Here is an 18,839-nt window from a genome sequence, read left to right as displayed (position 1 = left end):
CCCAATGCTTCTGCCCCAGGGATGTCTTCCGTAGGTACGATAGAACACTCATATCGTCTGTCTATCACCAGAGCCACTCCCCCTCCTTTACCTGTGCACCGGTCTTTCCTCAACATAAAATAGTTAGAAGGCAGGGCATTAGCTACATCTGGATTTGAGGCTTCGCCAAGCCAAGTTTCCGTAAGGAAAAGGCAGGCGGGATTAGAGTCTGAAAGGTAGTTAAACAGATCCTGAGCATGTTTGCTCGCAGATCGAGTGTTTAAAAGGGCACAGCTGAAAAAGCATTCAGATGATCCCCGTCCCACCGTCGGGGTGTCATGATACCCTGACTCAGCGGGGTCACTCTCTGCCCATACTTTCTTCAATGACCACCCTCAGCCAGTGCAGTGGAAATCCCCCTTTAAACAGTGGCCTTGGACAATGCAGCTTCTATTAGTACACTGTCTTAAGCCCAGGAGGTGTGCTGCAGAGTAGCCACGGGTTCCTCCCAGGTGCTGTGTCCGAAGGTCGCCCACCCGTCCGCCTCCGGGACGCTGACGGGCGCAGACGGGCTTTCCTTAGGTGCTCCTTCGGCGCGGGTTAGGCGCGTCCGCTGCACGCGTCCGCTGTGCGGAGCCATCCCCGTCTAAATTTATACTTCCAGCCCGTGAGGCAGCAAGCCTAGTCTGCAGACTAGCAAGCCTGCCTCACCCAAGATGGCCGCCGTACTTTGGCGCAGCCTCCCCGTCTGTCCCTCAGCTCCTAATCGGCTGAGAGGGGGCGCCCAAAAGAGCACGGCAAGAGGGTGGCAGGGGAAGAGCAGCGCGGCCACAAGTGATGCAGGTAGGTGCGAAACTGGAATGGCATGGTGAGCAAAAAAACGTTGGATTTAAGCCCAGATCTCTGTACTGGGGTGAATGTATGCAATCAGCTGTTGTTTTTGCATTTGTCACCCCAAGTGGGACCGGTATGCCCAGACGTGGGTCCTGTGCTCTCCATGCCACTGGAATCAAGCTACCCTGGCTGAAGAGGGGATATAGGCCCAGATCTCTGGAATGGCATGGGGAGCAAAAAAACGATGGATTTAGGCCCAGATCTCAGTACTGGGGTGAATGTATGACATTGTTCTGCATTCTGTCCATCATCTGTTGTTTTTCCATGTGTCACCCCGAGTGGGACAGGTATGCCCAGACGTGGGTTCCGTGTTCTCCATGCTACTGGAATCAAGCTATCCTGGCTGAAGAGGGGTGAAACCCCGAAATCGGTCCTAGGATGCTTGTTCCCAATTGAGGTAGAATCTGGCTTGGCAGTTCGGGCTGGACTGTTTCCATGAGGCACAGGGTCAAGACTGATTTGCATATGGCTGGGTTCAAACTGGAATGGCTTGGTGAGCAAAAAAACGATGGATTTAAGCCCAGATCTCTGTACTGGGGTGAATGTACGACATTGTTCTGCATTCTGTCCATCAACTGTTGTTTTCCATTTGTCACCCCGAGTGGGACAGGTATGCCCAGACATGGGTCCCGTGCTCTCCATGCCACTGGAATCAAGCTATCCTGGCTGAAGAGGGGTGAAACCCCAAAAGCGGTCCTAGGATGCTTGTTTCCAAGCGAGGGAGAACCTAGCTTGGCAGTTCGGGCTGGACTGTTCCCATGAGGCACAGGGTCAAGACTGATTTGCATATGGCTGGGTTCAAACTGGAATGGCATGGTGAGCAAAGAAACGATGGATTTAAGCTCAGATCTCTGTACTGGGGTGAATGTATGCCATCAGCTGTTGTTTTTGCATTTGTCACCGCAAGTGGGACCGGTATGCCCAGACGTGGGTCCTGTGCTCTCCATGCCACTGGAATCAAGCTACCCTGGCTGAAGAGGGGATATAGGCCCAGATCTCTGTACTGGGGTGAATGTATGACATTGTTCTGCATTCTGTCTATGAACTGTTGTTTTTGTACATTAGTCAAGGCCAGTTACAACTGTTAATGGTCAGTGTGAGTGGTGAAGTTCGGCGATAGCCAGAAGTAGAGAAATTGGGAATGTGGATTTCACTGTGTACAGGGAAAACCTATTCCTAAAATGAAAGGGGTAAGGATTCCCTACTCCGAACCGAGTAGGCAACAGGCAGGTTGTTAGATCCATGATGACAAAGGATAGTAGGAAGAGAAACCCGTAGCCAGTCACATGTGGTTATGTTATATCATGTTATGTTACAAAACATTTATATCGCGCACGGATACTCAAGAGTGTCCCGGCGCGGTTGGTGAACATAGCAGCATGTTCACCAATCAGGTCATCCACAAAAGAATATGTGCAACATTTATCCCAGGCACGGAAAAATGCAACAATCTCAGTTATAGTAACTGGTTGGATGTTTACAAGTGAGGATGAGTAAGCACTGCAGAGCTACAATGTAGCATCACAACAGGACAGGACAATAAGCACCATCACTGTACTTATAGGGGACACCTTTAGTGTACCTCCTTCCAGCAGAGGGATAGCATTAACTATTAGCAGGGAGGATTCCTGAATGAAGATCATTTTGTGAGGCATCTGAACTTGCTTCCAATCTCAGCATCTGTCCAAGTTGATTTTCTATCTTTATCTGACAAGGAGATGTACATGAAATGCCCAGAGTTTATTCGCTCCCAAGCTAGTATCATTACCAGTGGAGGCTGGCACCCTGAATATTTGGTGGCTGGTACCCTGAATATTTGGCGATGCAACCACTGACCAGCAATGCCTTCATGGTCACCGCCGAAGCTGTCAGTCATGGCTTGTTATAAACAGTGTTTATAACAAGCACGACTGAGAGGCCTGGCGATGAGGCTGAAGGGACTGTAAGTCCCTTACAGTATTTGTCAGTGGGTTATAAGTATAACAAAAAAAATGTACTTACCCACTGCTTGAGCTAGTTCACCTTCTCCAGTCCTTGACTCCTCGTGCTTTCAGTCTCGTGCTGGTCTGCTGCAATTCTCCACACCAATCCCGATGCTGCTTTCATGCGTCTGGTAATCTTAAACAGCATGATAAACAGCACCAGGATTAGTTGGACTGGCTGCCTTGACGCTCCCTCAGGTACTGGGGCCACTGCCTGCTCTCCACCCAGCTGTCTAGCTCAGCTGGGTGGAGAGGTTTAAATATGCATGTCAGGCTGGCCATCGCAAGACATCTGTCCAAAGTGATATGCGCACTCTAAACTGGAGTGGGGACCATCACCCCTGCTGGCAGTCAGAAGCAGTGGCCTCACCCCAAAAATGGCTTGGGCTGGGAAAAGTGAAAAATAAAATGGAAATAAATTCATTTTATTATCATTTTATTTGTTACCTTTGCTGTGCTGGCAGCAGGGGGGATGGAGCACCCCCACCCTAAGGGAGGGGCCTGCTTCTGATTATTGCCTTTTTTATTCTTTATATTTACACATTTTCCCGACCCATTTTGCATAGACTATTGGGCGCCAAGCTTGAGAGTATTTTTTCAGTCGAAGAATGTTACTGAGCAGTTACCTGGGAGATAAAACATAACATGTAATACCACTCATGGTTAATGAACACTATACAACCCCCCACCCCCACACTCATGGTTAATAAACACTGTTTGACCCTCACCCCCACTCCCCGATTATTAATAACCTAAAGGTCAAAGACAAACAAAGCAGATTGCAAAATTCATAATAATTCGGGTGTTTCTTTGGCTACTGGTTATTTTCCCAGGATCCTCTTGACTACCACAATGAATGTGATTGTTGCTGTTTCTGTCTATAATCAGCTTTCGTGCTGCCAAAGTCAGGGAAAAGAAGCCGTGTTTCACTCCAAACCTCATCACATCTGTACTGCACTAGACAGGGCTGCAGGGGTGACAGGAGGAATGAACTATGCGAAGCTCTCTTCAATGAACGAAACTCGGGGCCGCTATGAGATGCTTCAGAAGTAAGTGGTGGGGTAAAAAGGGCTCGGGTGCTTGCCTATGATACCCCTGAGAGGCCTCCAAACTTCCATCGTGGAAGGCAAAAGACTTTGGAGGCACTTGTCCGGCATGAGCTGTTCTGATGAACTGACATTTCATCCTAAAGGGGTTGGGCCTAGTTTCCAACTCAAGAGATTTGAAGTTTGAGTATCCTCTTAAAAGCTTCTCTTGCCCATCTATCATTTATTCCGCACAAAGGAGTTATATAAGTATAGACCATTATCTGACACATGTAACCTGGCAAGCACTGGGCTTGCAAGATGGCTTCACCGTGTCAAGAACCCACTCTGAATTTCTTGGTGTAAACAACAGGGCAAAAGGATGAACTTCAGCAGGGCCTACAAAGCATCGACTCTTCGGAGCTTATTACAATGACTACCACTGAACTGGTTAATTGTAACACATTATTATAGTCACAACAGGATGTAGTTCTACAAATGCTGGTGAGTGCTATGAGGATACACACATACAACACATACAATGACATGACAAACTCTCCTCCAGAATCATTAGCACCACATACAAAGTGTTGAGGCCCAAGAAATGGTTATTTCATTACCACAAAGCCTCATGCTAGTATACATGCAGTGTGATAGAATGTAAGAGCAGGGCGGCATCTCTAGGGCTGCAGCCATGGGCACGGCATCACTTCCATGGCCACAGGGCAGAGCAGGGCTGTTTCTAGAGCTCTTCCACTGCAGCAGATGCTTGAGGTCTAATGGTGACTGTTTGTGTTCCAGAGAAGCTGAAGCTTGTGGACCTGTCCTCAAACTCCATCACTCACATCGATGAAGATGCCCTCCGCCTGCTGCCAGCCCTGCAGGATCTCATCATCTCCGAGAACCAGCTGAGGGCACTGCCCGAGTTTCCCAGCTCCATGAAGCGCATTGACGCCCGACTGAACCACCTGCAGAGTTCGGGCATCAAGCACGAAGCTTTTAGGGTGAGAGCATGAGCAGAACACACTCACTCTGCTGCGTAGGCCTTTACTTGCATCACTGCACCCTCTCTTGGTTTCAAAGCAAAGCTTCCTCCACTAAGAGCTCCTGTGTCAACCGGAGCGGTCTATACCAACCAGACTCCACCAGCCACAGACTCACTCCACCTGTGCAGCTCGCTGCGTCAGTCCAAGGAGCCCACAGTACAAACCATCACTCTTTTTGTTTATCATAGCTCCCTAAGCTGACCAGATGATCCTGTGTCAAGAAGCACCTCTCCTGGCAGCACTGTTCTAACTTTACCTCCTTTTGCCACCCAGAGCTCCTGTGCCAACCTGAGATCTTTGCATCAAGTCTTTGAGCCTGTTCATGCTCTCTCATCCCATTCGAGTTCCCTGCGGTATGCAGACCTCAGGGCACTAGCCATATCTCACTGTGCCAGTCGGGACTCCCTGAACCAAGCATAGCCCATTGCGCCAATCAGAGCTCCCCAAAGCATCTCTACGCACCAATCACAGCGATCCAGCACCACCTCTTGGTCCCCAAGACTGATCACCGTCCCCTCTAACCATCACTTTATTTACACCACCCATCTCATTTCTACGAAACAGTGCTCCCTGCAACTGCCCACCTCTAATTACCAACATCCACAGCACTCTGCAGCCAACTCACTGCTTCCCACCACCACCACTTCCTCACCCAATGCTCCCTGCCACTACCACTGAACATTGATACCACTCACAACTTTATGCATAATCCCAACCCACCAATCCTCTCCACCTACCTGTCTTACTCACTACTGACAGTTATCTCCCCCTTCCCTGCTACCACTCATCTGTTCCTGACACACCTCTGCATTCAGCCATCACTTGCTTCCACTGACTACACCTCACTACTACCACCCAATGCTAATTGGCACTACCATGCCTCCTGTCCCAGTCTACCACTCTCCCAGTCCCCCAGTGCTCCCACAGTTGCTTGGAACCTCCAACTACTGCTGGGCCTCCACCATCCACTCAGTTACCACTACTCAACGATGCTTGTTATTTCCAGCAGCTGCTTATTCTTTTTCATAGTCATCTCCCACAGGTGCCATCAATGATACCATGAATGCCATCAATGATTAGTGCCCTTCCCAGTTTTCTTCTTCCTAACAATGTCATGAGTCGCTGCCTCTAGGTGTCTCCCCATGGCGCAGGGTCTTTCACTCCTTTACCTTCTCCCCACCCTCAGGACAGGAAGGCAATGATGCACACCTTGATTCTTGTTTTGCAGGATTTAAAGAAGCTGCACTTTCTTTACTTATCGGACAACAAGCTGGATCAGATTCCTGTGCCCCTGCCAGAAAGCCTGCGCTCATTGCACCTACAGGTAATGTCACAGGTTCACACTGCGCACTGCCTGGCATTCAGGGCACACCTCTATGTGGCATGATTCTGTTCTGTCTCACCCTCTGCTACAGTCCTGGACCCCACACACAGCTCTCCCATTGCACCCTACTCCTGACATTCAGCTCCCATGTTTTTCAAGTACTGGTAACCGCGCACAGCTCTGCCAGGGCTCCACAATCCTGCCATGCTGCACAGCCTCATATATCAGACTTGGGGCTCATACACAGCTCTGCCAGGGTTCCACAATCCTGCCATGCTGCACAGCCTCATATTTCAGACTTGGGGGCCACACACAGCTCTGCCAGGGCTCCACAATCCTGCCATGCTGCACAGCCTTGGGACACACACAGCTCTGCCAGGGCTCCACAATCCTGCCATGCTGCACATCCTTATATCTCAGACTTGGGGCACACACACAGCTCTGCCAGGGCTCCACAATCCTGCCATGCTGGACATCCTTATATCTCGGGCTCACACACAGCTCTGCCAGGGCTCCACAATCCTGCCATGCTGGACATCCTTATATCTCAGACTTGGGGCTCACACACAGCTCTGCCAGGGCTCCACAATCCTGCCATGCTGGACATCCTTAAATCTTAGACTTGGGGCTCACACACAGCTCTGCCAGGGCTCCACAATCCTGCCATGCTGGACATCCTTATATCTCAGACTTGGGGCTCACACACAGCTCTGCCAGGGCTCCACAATCCTGCCATGCTGGACATCCTTATATCTCAGATTTGGGGCTCACACACAGCTCTGCCAGGGCTCCACAATCCTGCCATGCTGGACATCCTTATATCTCAGACTTGGGGCTCACACACAGCTCTGCCAGGGCTCCACAATCCTGCCATGCTGGACATCCTTATATCTCAGGCTTGGGGCTCACACACAGCTCTGCCAGGGCTCCACAATCCTGCCATGCTGCACATCCTCATATTTCAGACTTGGGGGACACACACAGCTCTGTCAGGGCTCCACAATCCTGCCATGCTGCACATCCTCATATTTTAGACGTGGGGCTCACACACAGCTCTGCCAGGGCTCCACAATCCTGCCAAGCTGCACATCCTTATATCTCAGACTTGGGGCTCACACACAGCTCTGCCAGGGCTCCACAATCCTGCCATGCTGCACATCCTCATATTTCAGACTTGGGGGCCACACACAGCTCTGCCAGGGCTCCACAATCCTGCCATGCTGCACAGCCTTGGGACACACACAGCTCTGCCAGGCCTCCACAATCCTGCCATGCTGCACAGCCTTGGGACACACACAGCTCTGCCAGGCCTCCACAATCCTGCCATGCTGAACATCCTCATATTTCAGACTTGGGGGACACACACAGCTCTGCCAGGGCTCCACAATCCTGCCATGCTGCACAGCCTTGGGGCACACACAGCTCTGCCAGGGCTCCACAATCCTGTAATGCTGCACAGCCTTGGGACTCACACGCAGCTTTGCAATACACCTCCGTCCTGATCCACTGCACTTCCTGGTTTCTGAGTGCTAGGACTCTTGCAAAGAACTGCGAATAAACCTCAGTCAGGATCTGTGGCCACAGTTATTCCAGCACTGTGACACTAACACAGCTCTGCCAATGCACCTCAATCACAACATGCAGGACCCCTGTCCTTAGATCTGAACACAGTTCTGACACTGCGCTTTATCTACTGAGCTATTATTAAAATGTTCCTGCATTTTAGGTTAAACCTTCTTCACAGTACAGCTGTCTGGTTGTAAAAGGCCTATTGTGGGCTTACCAAGAGTCTTCAAGGGCTTAGATCTTACTTTTGGTTGGCTTTATTGACACTCGTATTTGTTTGCTTCCTATTCATTGACTTCCTTTGTGCTATCATGTCCATGTATTTCTCCTTCCCCTGAAGCATAGCCCCTTTACTTACCTTTTGAGTGACTTGTATTGTTCCACTGCTCCTATTTAAGGAACTACTTTTTAGCATGTGATGCTGCAGATACACATGCTCTGCATACTCCTGCCATCTAGTGTTGGACTTGGACATTTGCAACTTGTTCTTCGTCGAAGAAGTCTCTCTACTAACGGGGTGCATGGTGACTCTTCCTTGTGCAAGTACTGTGCACGTGCACCGACTCCATGTAAGATTGTTTTTTTCTTTTCGCCATTGGATATAGACATGACAACTGGAGCTCCAGGATCGAGGCAACCTTCCACAATTTTAACGCCGTCTCCAGTATTCTTCTCGACACAGATCATTGGATAAAACAATATACTACTGCCGACCAGCTACCAAGACATCCACAACACCAAGGATTGACAGACTCTACACCACTGGGCCAGAGGCCCGGCTAGGGGCCTCGAGCCCCCTAGCCTCTGCTCAACGTTTTTCCCCTCGAGAGTGCATAGCTGGTGATGGGACGTACTCTGTTTCAACTCTGCCCCACTGTAATTCAAAATACCCCTGGTCTAACTACCACCACATGTGTAATTTGCGCTTGTCGCCTCAACATGGTGTATGTATAAGGGGGTTTACCCAGACATAGTCACTGGGACCTGGGTCATGTAAGTACTGAGAGGAAGGGGTCTCAGCTTAAGTGTATCAAAGTGTAAGTAATTCGAAAAAATTATTAAAGAAACACTGAATGTGTCCACATTGTTTTATTCACACTGGGACTCGGTATATTAGATATACTATACAATGATTACATATCATAATCGGTTGTCGCCTCAACATGACAACAGTAAGTGTGAGACCTGCCTTGTTCAGGTAAAAAATACTTTTTTGTTACTGTCAGGCAGACGCTGAGCATATCATAAGATATACAGGCACTCCACAGAAGACACCCCAGACATCTTCGTTGAAGCAATCCCTGGCACTGAAGACATCGAGGGAGCGGGACCCTCGGACATTCTGGCCCACTCACCTTCATCAGGGGACACCATCTCCTCCAGCTCCAACAAGGAGGAGGAACAATCCTAATTCAGGATCAATGCAACAGGACCACACAGGCAGACAACCCCACAAGCAGTGAGTATAACAGACTATTACACCAAGCCCACTAAGGCGCACTTCGAGTTGAAGAGGAACACCACCCCTGAGAGGGACACTGTGTGGCTCTGGCACAGGTCAAACTCACAATAAGCCAACAGCGCCGGTAACCCCCACATCCACAGGCTCAAGACAAAGATCTTAGCTTCCTCGGCACCGATGCCCATGCCTGTGTAGAAAACACCCAAGAGGCCTCAAAATGGGAACAGGACCGAAATCACACTTGGAGCTGACAACACCTTCGTCATCGAAGCAGCAGGAGCTAGGACCTACATCAACAATGCGGACACAAAGCACTGCTTCCAAGGGCCAGACCGTCAACATCAAGAACAACTAGCTGCCAAAGCCCAGAGGATTCGGAGCAGACAATCCTGTAGCACCTCCAAGCAGAGCTCGATGCTGACTGGGAGACTTTATATTTCTCCACAGATGGGAAGGATTACCACACAACTGCACATAGTGGTCGACACCTTACTATGTAAGAGGGAGCCAACCTTCAAGGCGGACTTAAACTTGGCACCAGAATTGGTGCAAAGCACAAAATCAAGTGCAAAGACAAGCACATTCGCCCCATCCACTTTGTCTCTTCTACTCCTCCACCACCTCTATCTTCTCTTCAGCCTCGTCAATCTCCACCTCCGTCTCCCCTGCCACCTCCAGACACACTACTAAAGGAATATACACCTCAGAATTCACCTCAATCCTCTGCATATTTGCTCAGATCCTACCACGAGGATGCAGCATCTCTGGCTATTAAATCTTGGTAAGATGAAGTATAGTCTGGTGTGGATGGGTGTGCGGGGTAGAGGTCGGGGTCTCTATGCCTCATGGGTCTATGTCATAAGCATCCCAAGAGTCCCTAGGATGTGTGCCCTCTCTTATGTCATCAGTCTTGTCCAGACAAAAGCAATCAGAACAGATGATGGACAGATGCTGAACAAATCAAACACCCACCCCCAGTCACAGATATGGGTTTAATCCACAGTTTTGTTGCTCACCACGCCACCCCAGTTTTGACTTAACCAAGTCCTGTGACTGTCGGTGAATGTTTGATTTTCTCTGCATTCCGTCCATCATTTGGGTGTTTTATAGCTTTGTCGCCCTAAGTGTCATGGGTATGCCAAGACGTGGGTCCCAAGCTCACTATACCACTGGACTCAAGCTAGCCTGGCTGATGAGGGTTGATACCCCAAAACTGGTCCCAGGATGCTTGTTTTCCAGTCCAGGGAGGACCTAGCCAGGCAGTTCCGTCGGGACTGTTTCCATGGGAAGCAAGGTCAAGACTAATTTGCATTTGGCTTGGTCCAATCTGGGGTGGCGTGGTGAGCAAAAAAACAATGGATTTAACCCAGATCTGTGACTGGTGGTGAATGTTTGATGTGCTCTGCATTCCGTCCATCATTTTTGTGTTTTTTTTGCTCTACCAATAGATTGGTCACGGAAATGTGCGTACGCAATTCCCCCAATACAACTAACATTGCTAGCAATAAACAAATGTAAACAAGTCTCCATGGCAATAATCCTAATAGTGCCGCAATGGGCTAGACAAACATGATTCTCACACCTTATGAAGATGTCACAAGGACTTCTCTCAATGCAAAAGAGCCTGATCTATCTCCTGGACCCGACCAGCCTCAGTGTGGCAGCTTGGCTCCTGAAGACTTAGAATTTGGAATTTGGGCCTCACAAAGAGTTGTGTATGTTCTAAAAGAAGTAAGAAGACCACGCACAAGGAAATTCTATGCCTCTAGATGGAAAAGATATGTTAATATGGTGCAACAAAGGAGACCTCTTTGACAATTAAGCGCAGGACACCACATTCATTAGATGCCTAACATAATTGTTAAATGAGAATTTAATTTACACCTCGCTTTTAGTCCACCTGTCTGCCATAGTTGCATACACGAGGGGACACATAAGTAGGCATTTTTCCAGTACACCAGTCATCAAAATGTTCCTAGAAGGAGCTAATAGAATAGCCCCACCCAGATCGGTACCAACACCCATGTGGTACCCTATGCTAGTGCTTACACATTTAATGAAGGAAGCATTCATACCACTAAATACATCATTCTTGAAGCAATTACATCACTAACCAGGGTAAGTGAGCTACAAGCATTAAACACACAGGAATCCTAATTACAAATTCGCAAAGATATAGTAGTTATGCAAAATAGCCCACAGTTTCTGCCAAAAGTCATATTACACTTTCATTTGAATCAGAGAATACTATTTCTGGGGTTTGTCCAACAACAAAAGACACAAACTGAAAGGATTCTACATAAGCTTGATGTCTGTAGGGCAGTCATGTATTATAAGGAGAAAACTCAACAGATCAGTAAAGGTAACACATTTCTTGTCTCCTATCATCCAGCAAACAAACGCTGTATCAGAAAGCACTATCACACGATGGATAGTTAAAAATATATAAATTGTTAAGGAAATGCAGGCACCCAATTAGAAGGAAAGCCAAGAGCCCTTTCATTCGTAGGAAGCGTTTCTTTTAACAACATATTTATGACAGCCACTTGTTTGTCCGTACACACTTTCACAAAACATTATTGTGTGGATATTCTAAGAAGCACAAGTGGGTCAAACAGTTTTAAAGCATCTGTTGGCAAGCACAAGCTCATTTCAACCCAACCTGCAAGGGAATAAGGATACTGCTACACAATCAATGCACAGCATGTGAATTCAGAAAAGATTCATGCTGCAAAATGAAATGGCTACATGCCTGTTGATGTAGTTTTGCAGCTTAAAGACTTTTCCAGATTTACATGAGACTCTTCCACCTCCCCAAAGTTCAAAAGAGAACCAGAAGATGGTGACCGCGCTCTGGTGCTTCCAGGGCGCAGGTCTGATGTCACAATGGGACGGATACACCAATTGGATATACCAAGTGGTGAATTACAACGCCCAACAAAAAAAAAAGAGGACTGTAGGAAGGTAGGATCCTTCTAGCATGGTTACACCCAATTTTTGCTTGGTTTCAGTATGTTTTTGATGTAGTTAGACAGGGATCCTGCTAATCAGGATCCCAATGTGCTTTCTCCCTGGTAAGTACTATTGTACATCCACAATTGGCTACTGGTGTACCCTTGTATGCCCCTAGTTTATGATACTGAGGTACCCAGGGCATAGGTACACCAGGGGTCTCCCATGTGCTGCAGCATGTATTGTGTCACCCATGTGAGTCCACTTACACTATGACTACAGGCCTGCCATTGCAGCCTGTGTGAGTTGGTGCTTGCACCTCTCACAACATATATAAGTTTCCTTATATCTGAGGGAACTGCACTTAAAACCTATATAGTCACCCCTATGGCAGGCTTTTCAGCCCTGAGGACAGTGTGCTTGGTTATAAGTGTGAGGGTTTCCTGCTTGAGCAGGAAACCCTACAAACCCCGGAGTCGATTCTCCAGGCTTTGTAAGTGTGGTCATTTTAAAACATGTAGTGGACATCAGTCAGTACGAGATGTCTAACCATATAGTGGCTGCACCGAAACCGGTCATGTTTAGTCTCAAACATGTTGGGGTGATACCCCAACACCAATTCTAGTGTTGGAAGTATAATCCCATGTACTGGGGAGCTTCCTTGAGGTACCCCCAGTACTCCAGATAACAGCCTTTCAGGGTCTGACAGCAAGCTAGTGCTGCTGCTGATCATAGACATGATTCTGCCCTCCTGCTATTGAGCTAAGCATGAGCAGGGGAAGGTAAAACAATAGAGTTCCTGTCACAGTGTTCCTGGGCTGGGGTGGGGGCACTTTCCAGCGCCACCAAACTGCTTTGAAGGGCACATTTGGTGCCCTCCTTGCAAAACCCAGTTTGAGTCAGTTCAGGGAGCCCTTTGCTCCCACTCTGGCACAAAACTGGACAATGGACATGGGAGTATGCTCCCCTCTGTCCTTTGGGAGGGACCCCTGAGTGGTTCTAACCCTTTCTCCAGGATACTGAAGAGCTTACCTGTGGGTGGTTCCTTAGGCTCATCGTGGGACAAGTCTCAAGCCTGAAACCATGTCTCTCTTCGACCGTCTGGACACTTAGACTTCTCTGGACTTCACCTGGAACTGAGACTGCACCAAGGAAGATTCCTGCTGCTCTCACTAAACTGCAAGTCTTCTTCGTTGTCTGTGTCTGTGCTTCTTCCAGGATTTTCACCAGACCTATGGGGATCAAGGACACCTGAAGTAATCTCCCTTGGAGTGGAGGAGTCAATTCCCCTGCATCTGCTGGCAACGCAATGAAGCTGACCGGTCATCTGCTCCCTATGTCCCACAAACTTCCCAAGGCTCAGTACACAGGTTGTAATTCTGCAACTCCCTTGAGGCCTGACCTGTGGTCTCTGAAATTTTTATGCCAATATTCCTCGTCAGAACCACTGGGACCGAACTCCTGTGCACTGCATTGGCTTGCCTTTGCCAATGCTTGTTGACTCTGTACTCAAGAGATCTTCAGGCTACACGAAGCTCCAGCCTCTAGCATCTCTTCCTCCAAAGTACAGCATCCTCACCCTATCCTCTGCACCATGGGCCTTTCTTCTTGATGAGCTGCTCGAGGTCCTCTTACAACTCCTGTGCCTTCGGCCTGTGGGTCCTTCTGAGGGTCTTCTCCTGTTGCAGTGTGCTCCTCTGCTTGCCCAGGGCCTGCTCTGACTCTTCTGCTGTTGGTGAGGCCCTTGGACCTTGCTCGTCCCAACGTTTCTCCTTTTTTGTTCTTCACACCAGTTGCGGCTACCAACGCTTGTTGGTGCTCCCACCGGACACCGACCATCTGGTACACCCGAAGTGGGACAGCTCATGCACATCTCCTGGTCTTCCTCAGCATTGCCCGATCCTCACAGCTGCAGCAGCAAGGTCACTGGCAACTCGTCTGAACCGTTCGACATCGGTGGGCATTGCTCTTCCGTGCCTCCTGGTCACTCCTGAGTGGCATGCCTCCTATGCTTGCAGGTTCTTTACTTCCAGAATCCACCCATGGATTCCACTGGACTCCAGAGGCACTATTCTCAAAGTTTTCCATTGTCTTTTACTGAGGTTTCCAAAGTCTCTTCACCCCTATGCACCTGGCTTCCCTGGTGTAGGTAACCTGGTTCCTGGGGCATTTACAAGTGGGGTGGCTCTCCAACCTTCTGTCCTCCAAGGGAATTCTTCAGGGTCCTCTGGGAAGGGTCCTTCTGCAAAATTGCAACCGTGACTTCTCCATTGACTTCGATTCGGCACGCTGCTGGGTTCCCACTCTGCACACACCCTGTGTGGGATACCTGTGTACTTACCTTGGGTGGATCCTGGTGTCGCCGGCTCCTCTGGATCTTCTGGTCCAATTCCCTTATTTTCAGCTCGCATTCCACTCTCTTAATATATGGTTCGGAATCCCCCTGGAGACCACTGTATTTTGTGCTTCTTACCTTATTGCAATTGAAGTATTTTTGTGTATTGTGTTGATATCTCCGGGTAGGAGATATACCAATGTGTTAGTGAGTGTTGGGTAATAAATAGAAGAATTTTTATATAACTACTATGTGGTTCTTCTACATTTAACCTACACTACATGACTAAACTGGTAAAACAAGCGGCTTAACACTTTTACAAGATAAGCCTGAAGGCTGCTCTCCATTGCTACCACTTTAAGAGCTTTCTATGGTTATCAAAGACCACTAAAATCACCAAAAGGGTTTCCTGGATTAGTGCAAGTTGCCTCACTTAAATAAGTGTGCACTATATACTAAGTCAGCTTCCTACAAGGACGAAAAGAGAAAAATTCTAATCCCAACACTAGATGACAGATTAGATTAAAGCACAGCACGTGAATCCAAACAAATTCTCCAAGCTGCAAAACTAGACCTACAGCTAAGTAACCATTTCCTTATGGCATAGTGCCACTCTAATTTCTACACAGAATAATGAGTGGAAACCATACAAATATGTGCTAACCTGCTGCACAGCATGGGCAAAACAATTAGGTCCAAAGGGCGAGACCTATTGGCTTTACCAATGCTTGTTTAATCTGCTCTTTCAAACATGGCTCTGCTCATTCTTCGGTAAACACACACACTACAAGTCCTTCTGTATACTGGTATGTAGTGCCCTTTGCTGTGCCAGCCCACACACTGTTCTACTAGTGCACCTCATCCCTAACCTGCAGAATACTATGGTATTCCTTACTGGGATCTCTAAGCAGAGACTTGACATCGCACCGTGACATTGAGCATAAACACCCTTAAAGATTTACCAAAACACTTTGTTCAGCACTGTTGGACCCGTCTGCTTCTGAGAGTCCTCTCACCAATATAATTTCTTTTGTTCCCCTGTACCTCCCAAACTTTGTCGCTTTTCATTTGTCTACCAGGACCTTTTTGTGTGTTGTTTCATGGGGCTAGGTGTTCCTTGACACCCAGTTGCTCACAAGGTTTCTGGCACCTATGTACAAGGCGCCTGGAGAGAAACCTGTGGCCATTAACACTGAGGTTGGCAACCTGTGTGTGTTTAACCTTAAAATGGTGGACACATATTTTCCTCATGAGAGTGACTCCCATTGGAGCCTCCTTGAACCCTGACCTTCTGAGGTTTTGGCGCCCTTTGTGGTTGGCGCGCTTTCCTGACAGGAATTCTTAAGATTTCTTCAGGTACACAAAATGGCCGCTCCAGAGCCCCAGTACGGTGGCTGTGAGTGACCATAAGATACCTCAGAATGTGTCAACCCATTGACACAGCCAGGGAAGGTTCTAGAACCTTCTGGCTTGTGCCACTACCTCAGGGCTCTGGCTATATAAAGCCCAGACCCTGGCGGCCATTTTATTGAAGAGAGAGGGGAGTTGATTAGACTACTACACCTAGATGCTGATAGCTGCTGAAGAGGTGTTACCCCTATTCCTGACTTGACACCAGAGAAGACACCTGCCCTGCTTACCCTTGAGGTGGCTGAGAGAACAGGCAGTAGTGTGGCAAGGGTTAATATTGTGGATACTGACTGGCGATCCAGTCAGGCGTAATTTTGAACCCTTGCGCCTACAGCGCCTGCCCAGCTAGCACCTCTGTGCCCCAGAAGACTGTGGCCGAGTTTGTGTGCCTCCCTGCCCCCCCCCCCCCCCCCCGGTGGCGTCAGACTGAGGAAGAAGTCGGGTCGCGAGGCGTGTGCACGATCGCCGTGACCGTGACCTCATCCTGTGCCCCCTTCACGTGTAGCGCCAAGCGCGGGGGACTCGGACATCTCCGAGCCCCACCGGCGTTGCGCGCTTCCTGGTTGGTGCCCAAAGTGAGAAGGTGAGGTGGTGCGCCGGGGCGGGGAGAGGCCGGCCTTTACTGGGCGGGATCTGCGTCCCTGCCCTTTCCGAGACCCGGGAAACTGTTGCCGTGGGCGGGACCAGCCCCCGTGTGAGGAAGTTGGAGGGAGGTCCCGGGAGCCCGTGAATTCCCTGATGCTGGCGTAGGAGAATACTGTGCCCGACTGAATCGCTAATCGATCCAGCCATTGTGAGGAAGTCTGATTCCCCTGTTGGTGCGCCGTGGTAAAGTGGAACTGTGCCCGACATGGAGTTAAGTGAGCGCTGAAGGCAAGAACCCCTGTGTACGGCCGTTCGTCCATCCAGCGACGTCGAACTGAGCCGCCTAGGAGCCCGCAGTAGCACTGCAGGCTCGAGTCAACCCCCACCGGCAGCGGACATCCTTCCCCGGTGGCCGCGTAGGGCCGAATGAAGGACTTACTGGGTTTCCTTGTTTTTCCAGTCATACGCGCATAGTTCCCGAGTGAACTAAAAGGAGTCCCCGCTCACCGTGTGACCGCAGGCAGTCCTCAGAACTCCACAAGTACTGTAAACAACCATTTACTAAAAGTGTGTTACTTACCAGAGTCAACTGCATGACTTTCTCTAATTGGTGGCAGCGTTATTAAAATGGAAATGTGGCTTTGAAGACTAAATGAACTAGAAAGTAATGCGCTATGTACAAGTGGTATTTAATTAATGTAATGGTGACAGTTGAGCCTGCTATTTAATCTATTTATGGAACAGAGCTAATCTCAATATTTATGCAATACCAGTATTCCTGAATTCCTATGTATTGTATTTATTCCCTGTATTTATTCTTAACCTGAATCCCAGAGTTTTGTGAAAAGTGAAATGTAACTGTGCTTTCCAATTGATCCCTATTCACAAGCAGAGAACTTTTACATAAATTAATCTTATTTTTCTACAGCAGTGGTGTGGTGTCCTTCTTTTTAGTGTGACTGTGCAGGGGGTTATTATTGGGTCAGAGCCGGCTTAGCACTACAGCCTTCACTGCCTTGACACTTGAGCCAAGCTCCCCCCTTTGTGCTGGGCTTGCCCATCGCTGGTCCAACAAGCACCCACTGTGGTTACAGTACAGCAACACTCAAACAGCTCTGTCAATGTGCCTACCCCAGTGGCGGCTGGTGATCTTCGAATGTGGTGCTGCATAATACCTGCCTCGCTCATATTCACTCCCTTCCTCTCACATTTACTCTCTTCCCCCTCGCTCACTCTAACTCACATTTTCCCATTCATTCTCATTCCCACTTAGTGTTACTCACACACAAACATGCTCCTAGGTTCTCATTCTCCCTTACAAACACACCTACAAACACTCACCCTTTCACACTCACTGAATCTGGGCCAGAGGCGCAACTAGAGCCAAATTTGGGGGGGGGGGGGCTAAGAAAAAAATTCTAGGGGGGCTGAACTTTAAATCAGTAGGCAGAGTGGAGCTGCAGGGCCTCCAACAAGGGGTGAAACAACTGCAAGGCCTAATAAACATTCAAATGGTCTTATAAAGACCTGTGAAACATTCGGGTGCGGCTGTGTGTGTGCCCGGGATCTGTCTCATCCCGGGCTGCCACACACGACGGGGGGGGGGGGGGCTGAAGCCCGGTGAGTCCAATGGGTGTTGCGCGCCTGATCTGGGCCATTGTGCAACTGTGCCTGCTGCACCGTAGATAGCTACACCCCTGACTCATTTTCACTCCCTCTAATGATCTCCAGTCCCTCACACCTTCAAACACACTCACACTCCTTAACTCACTCACTCGATCTCACTTTATACTATTCATAAACATTCTCAAACTCAGAGTCACACTCACTTTCTCTCTCATTGACACTCACAAACACATGTATACATCAACAGAGAAACGTGTTTTACTTAACTTTCTTCCTTTAGTGGCAACTTGGGGCTCCATTGCATCAGCAGAGCATGAATCTGGTGCCAGATATTGGAACCAACAAGCCATGATTTCCAATGAAGAGTCAGACAGAGCAGCAAGGGCAGGTTTGAAAAGGGAAAGATGCACCTCAACCCCTCTCCCAGCTTCTGGACAGGACTGAAACCACAGCCCTATAGGAAGGAGAGACAGAGCTGGGTATCCTGCCCCTGCTACTCTGTGTGGCTTTTCATTAGCTTTAGGGATGGCCTCTGACAGCCACATTTGAGCAGATATACTATGCTGCCCGATGCATGTGCAGTGTGTCTGCTAAATAAAATGTAGTGTGCCTATGTGAGGGGACGGTAGTGGAACTATGCCCCTCAGACATGC

At 48.8% G+C, this 18,839-nt stretch overlaps 1 protein-coding gene across 4 annotated transcripts in view; it reads left to right on the top strand.

The window, feature by feature from the left end:
• OPTC (opticin) overlaps positions 1–18,839 on the top strand; it is a 72,166-nt gene that overhangs the window by 51,027 nt on the left and 2,300 nt on the right. For all 4 annotated transcript variants that reach the window (XM_078644687.1, XM_078644688.1, XM_078644691.1 and 1 more), the window contains exons 5-6: positions 4,682–4,884; positions 6,155–6,250. In XM_078644687.1, coding sequence (XP_078500813.1) covers positions 4,682–4,884; positions 6,155–6,250 — 299 coding nt within the window. The remainder of the gene's footprint in view (positions 1–4,681; positions 4,885–6,154; positions 6,251–18,839) is intronic.

Source organism: Lissotriton helveticus, chromosome 5_1 (genome assembly GCF_964261635.1).
Source record: "Lissotriton helveticus chromosome 5_1, aLisHel1.1, whole genome shotgun sequence".
NCBI lineage: Eukaryota > Metazoa > Chordata > Amphibia > Caudata > Salamandridae > Lissotriton > Lissotriton helveticus.
The sequence above is the reverse complement of the archived record's forward strand: the minus strand, read 5'-3'. Positions and strand labels throughout refer to the sequence as shown.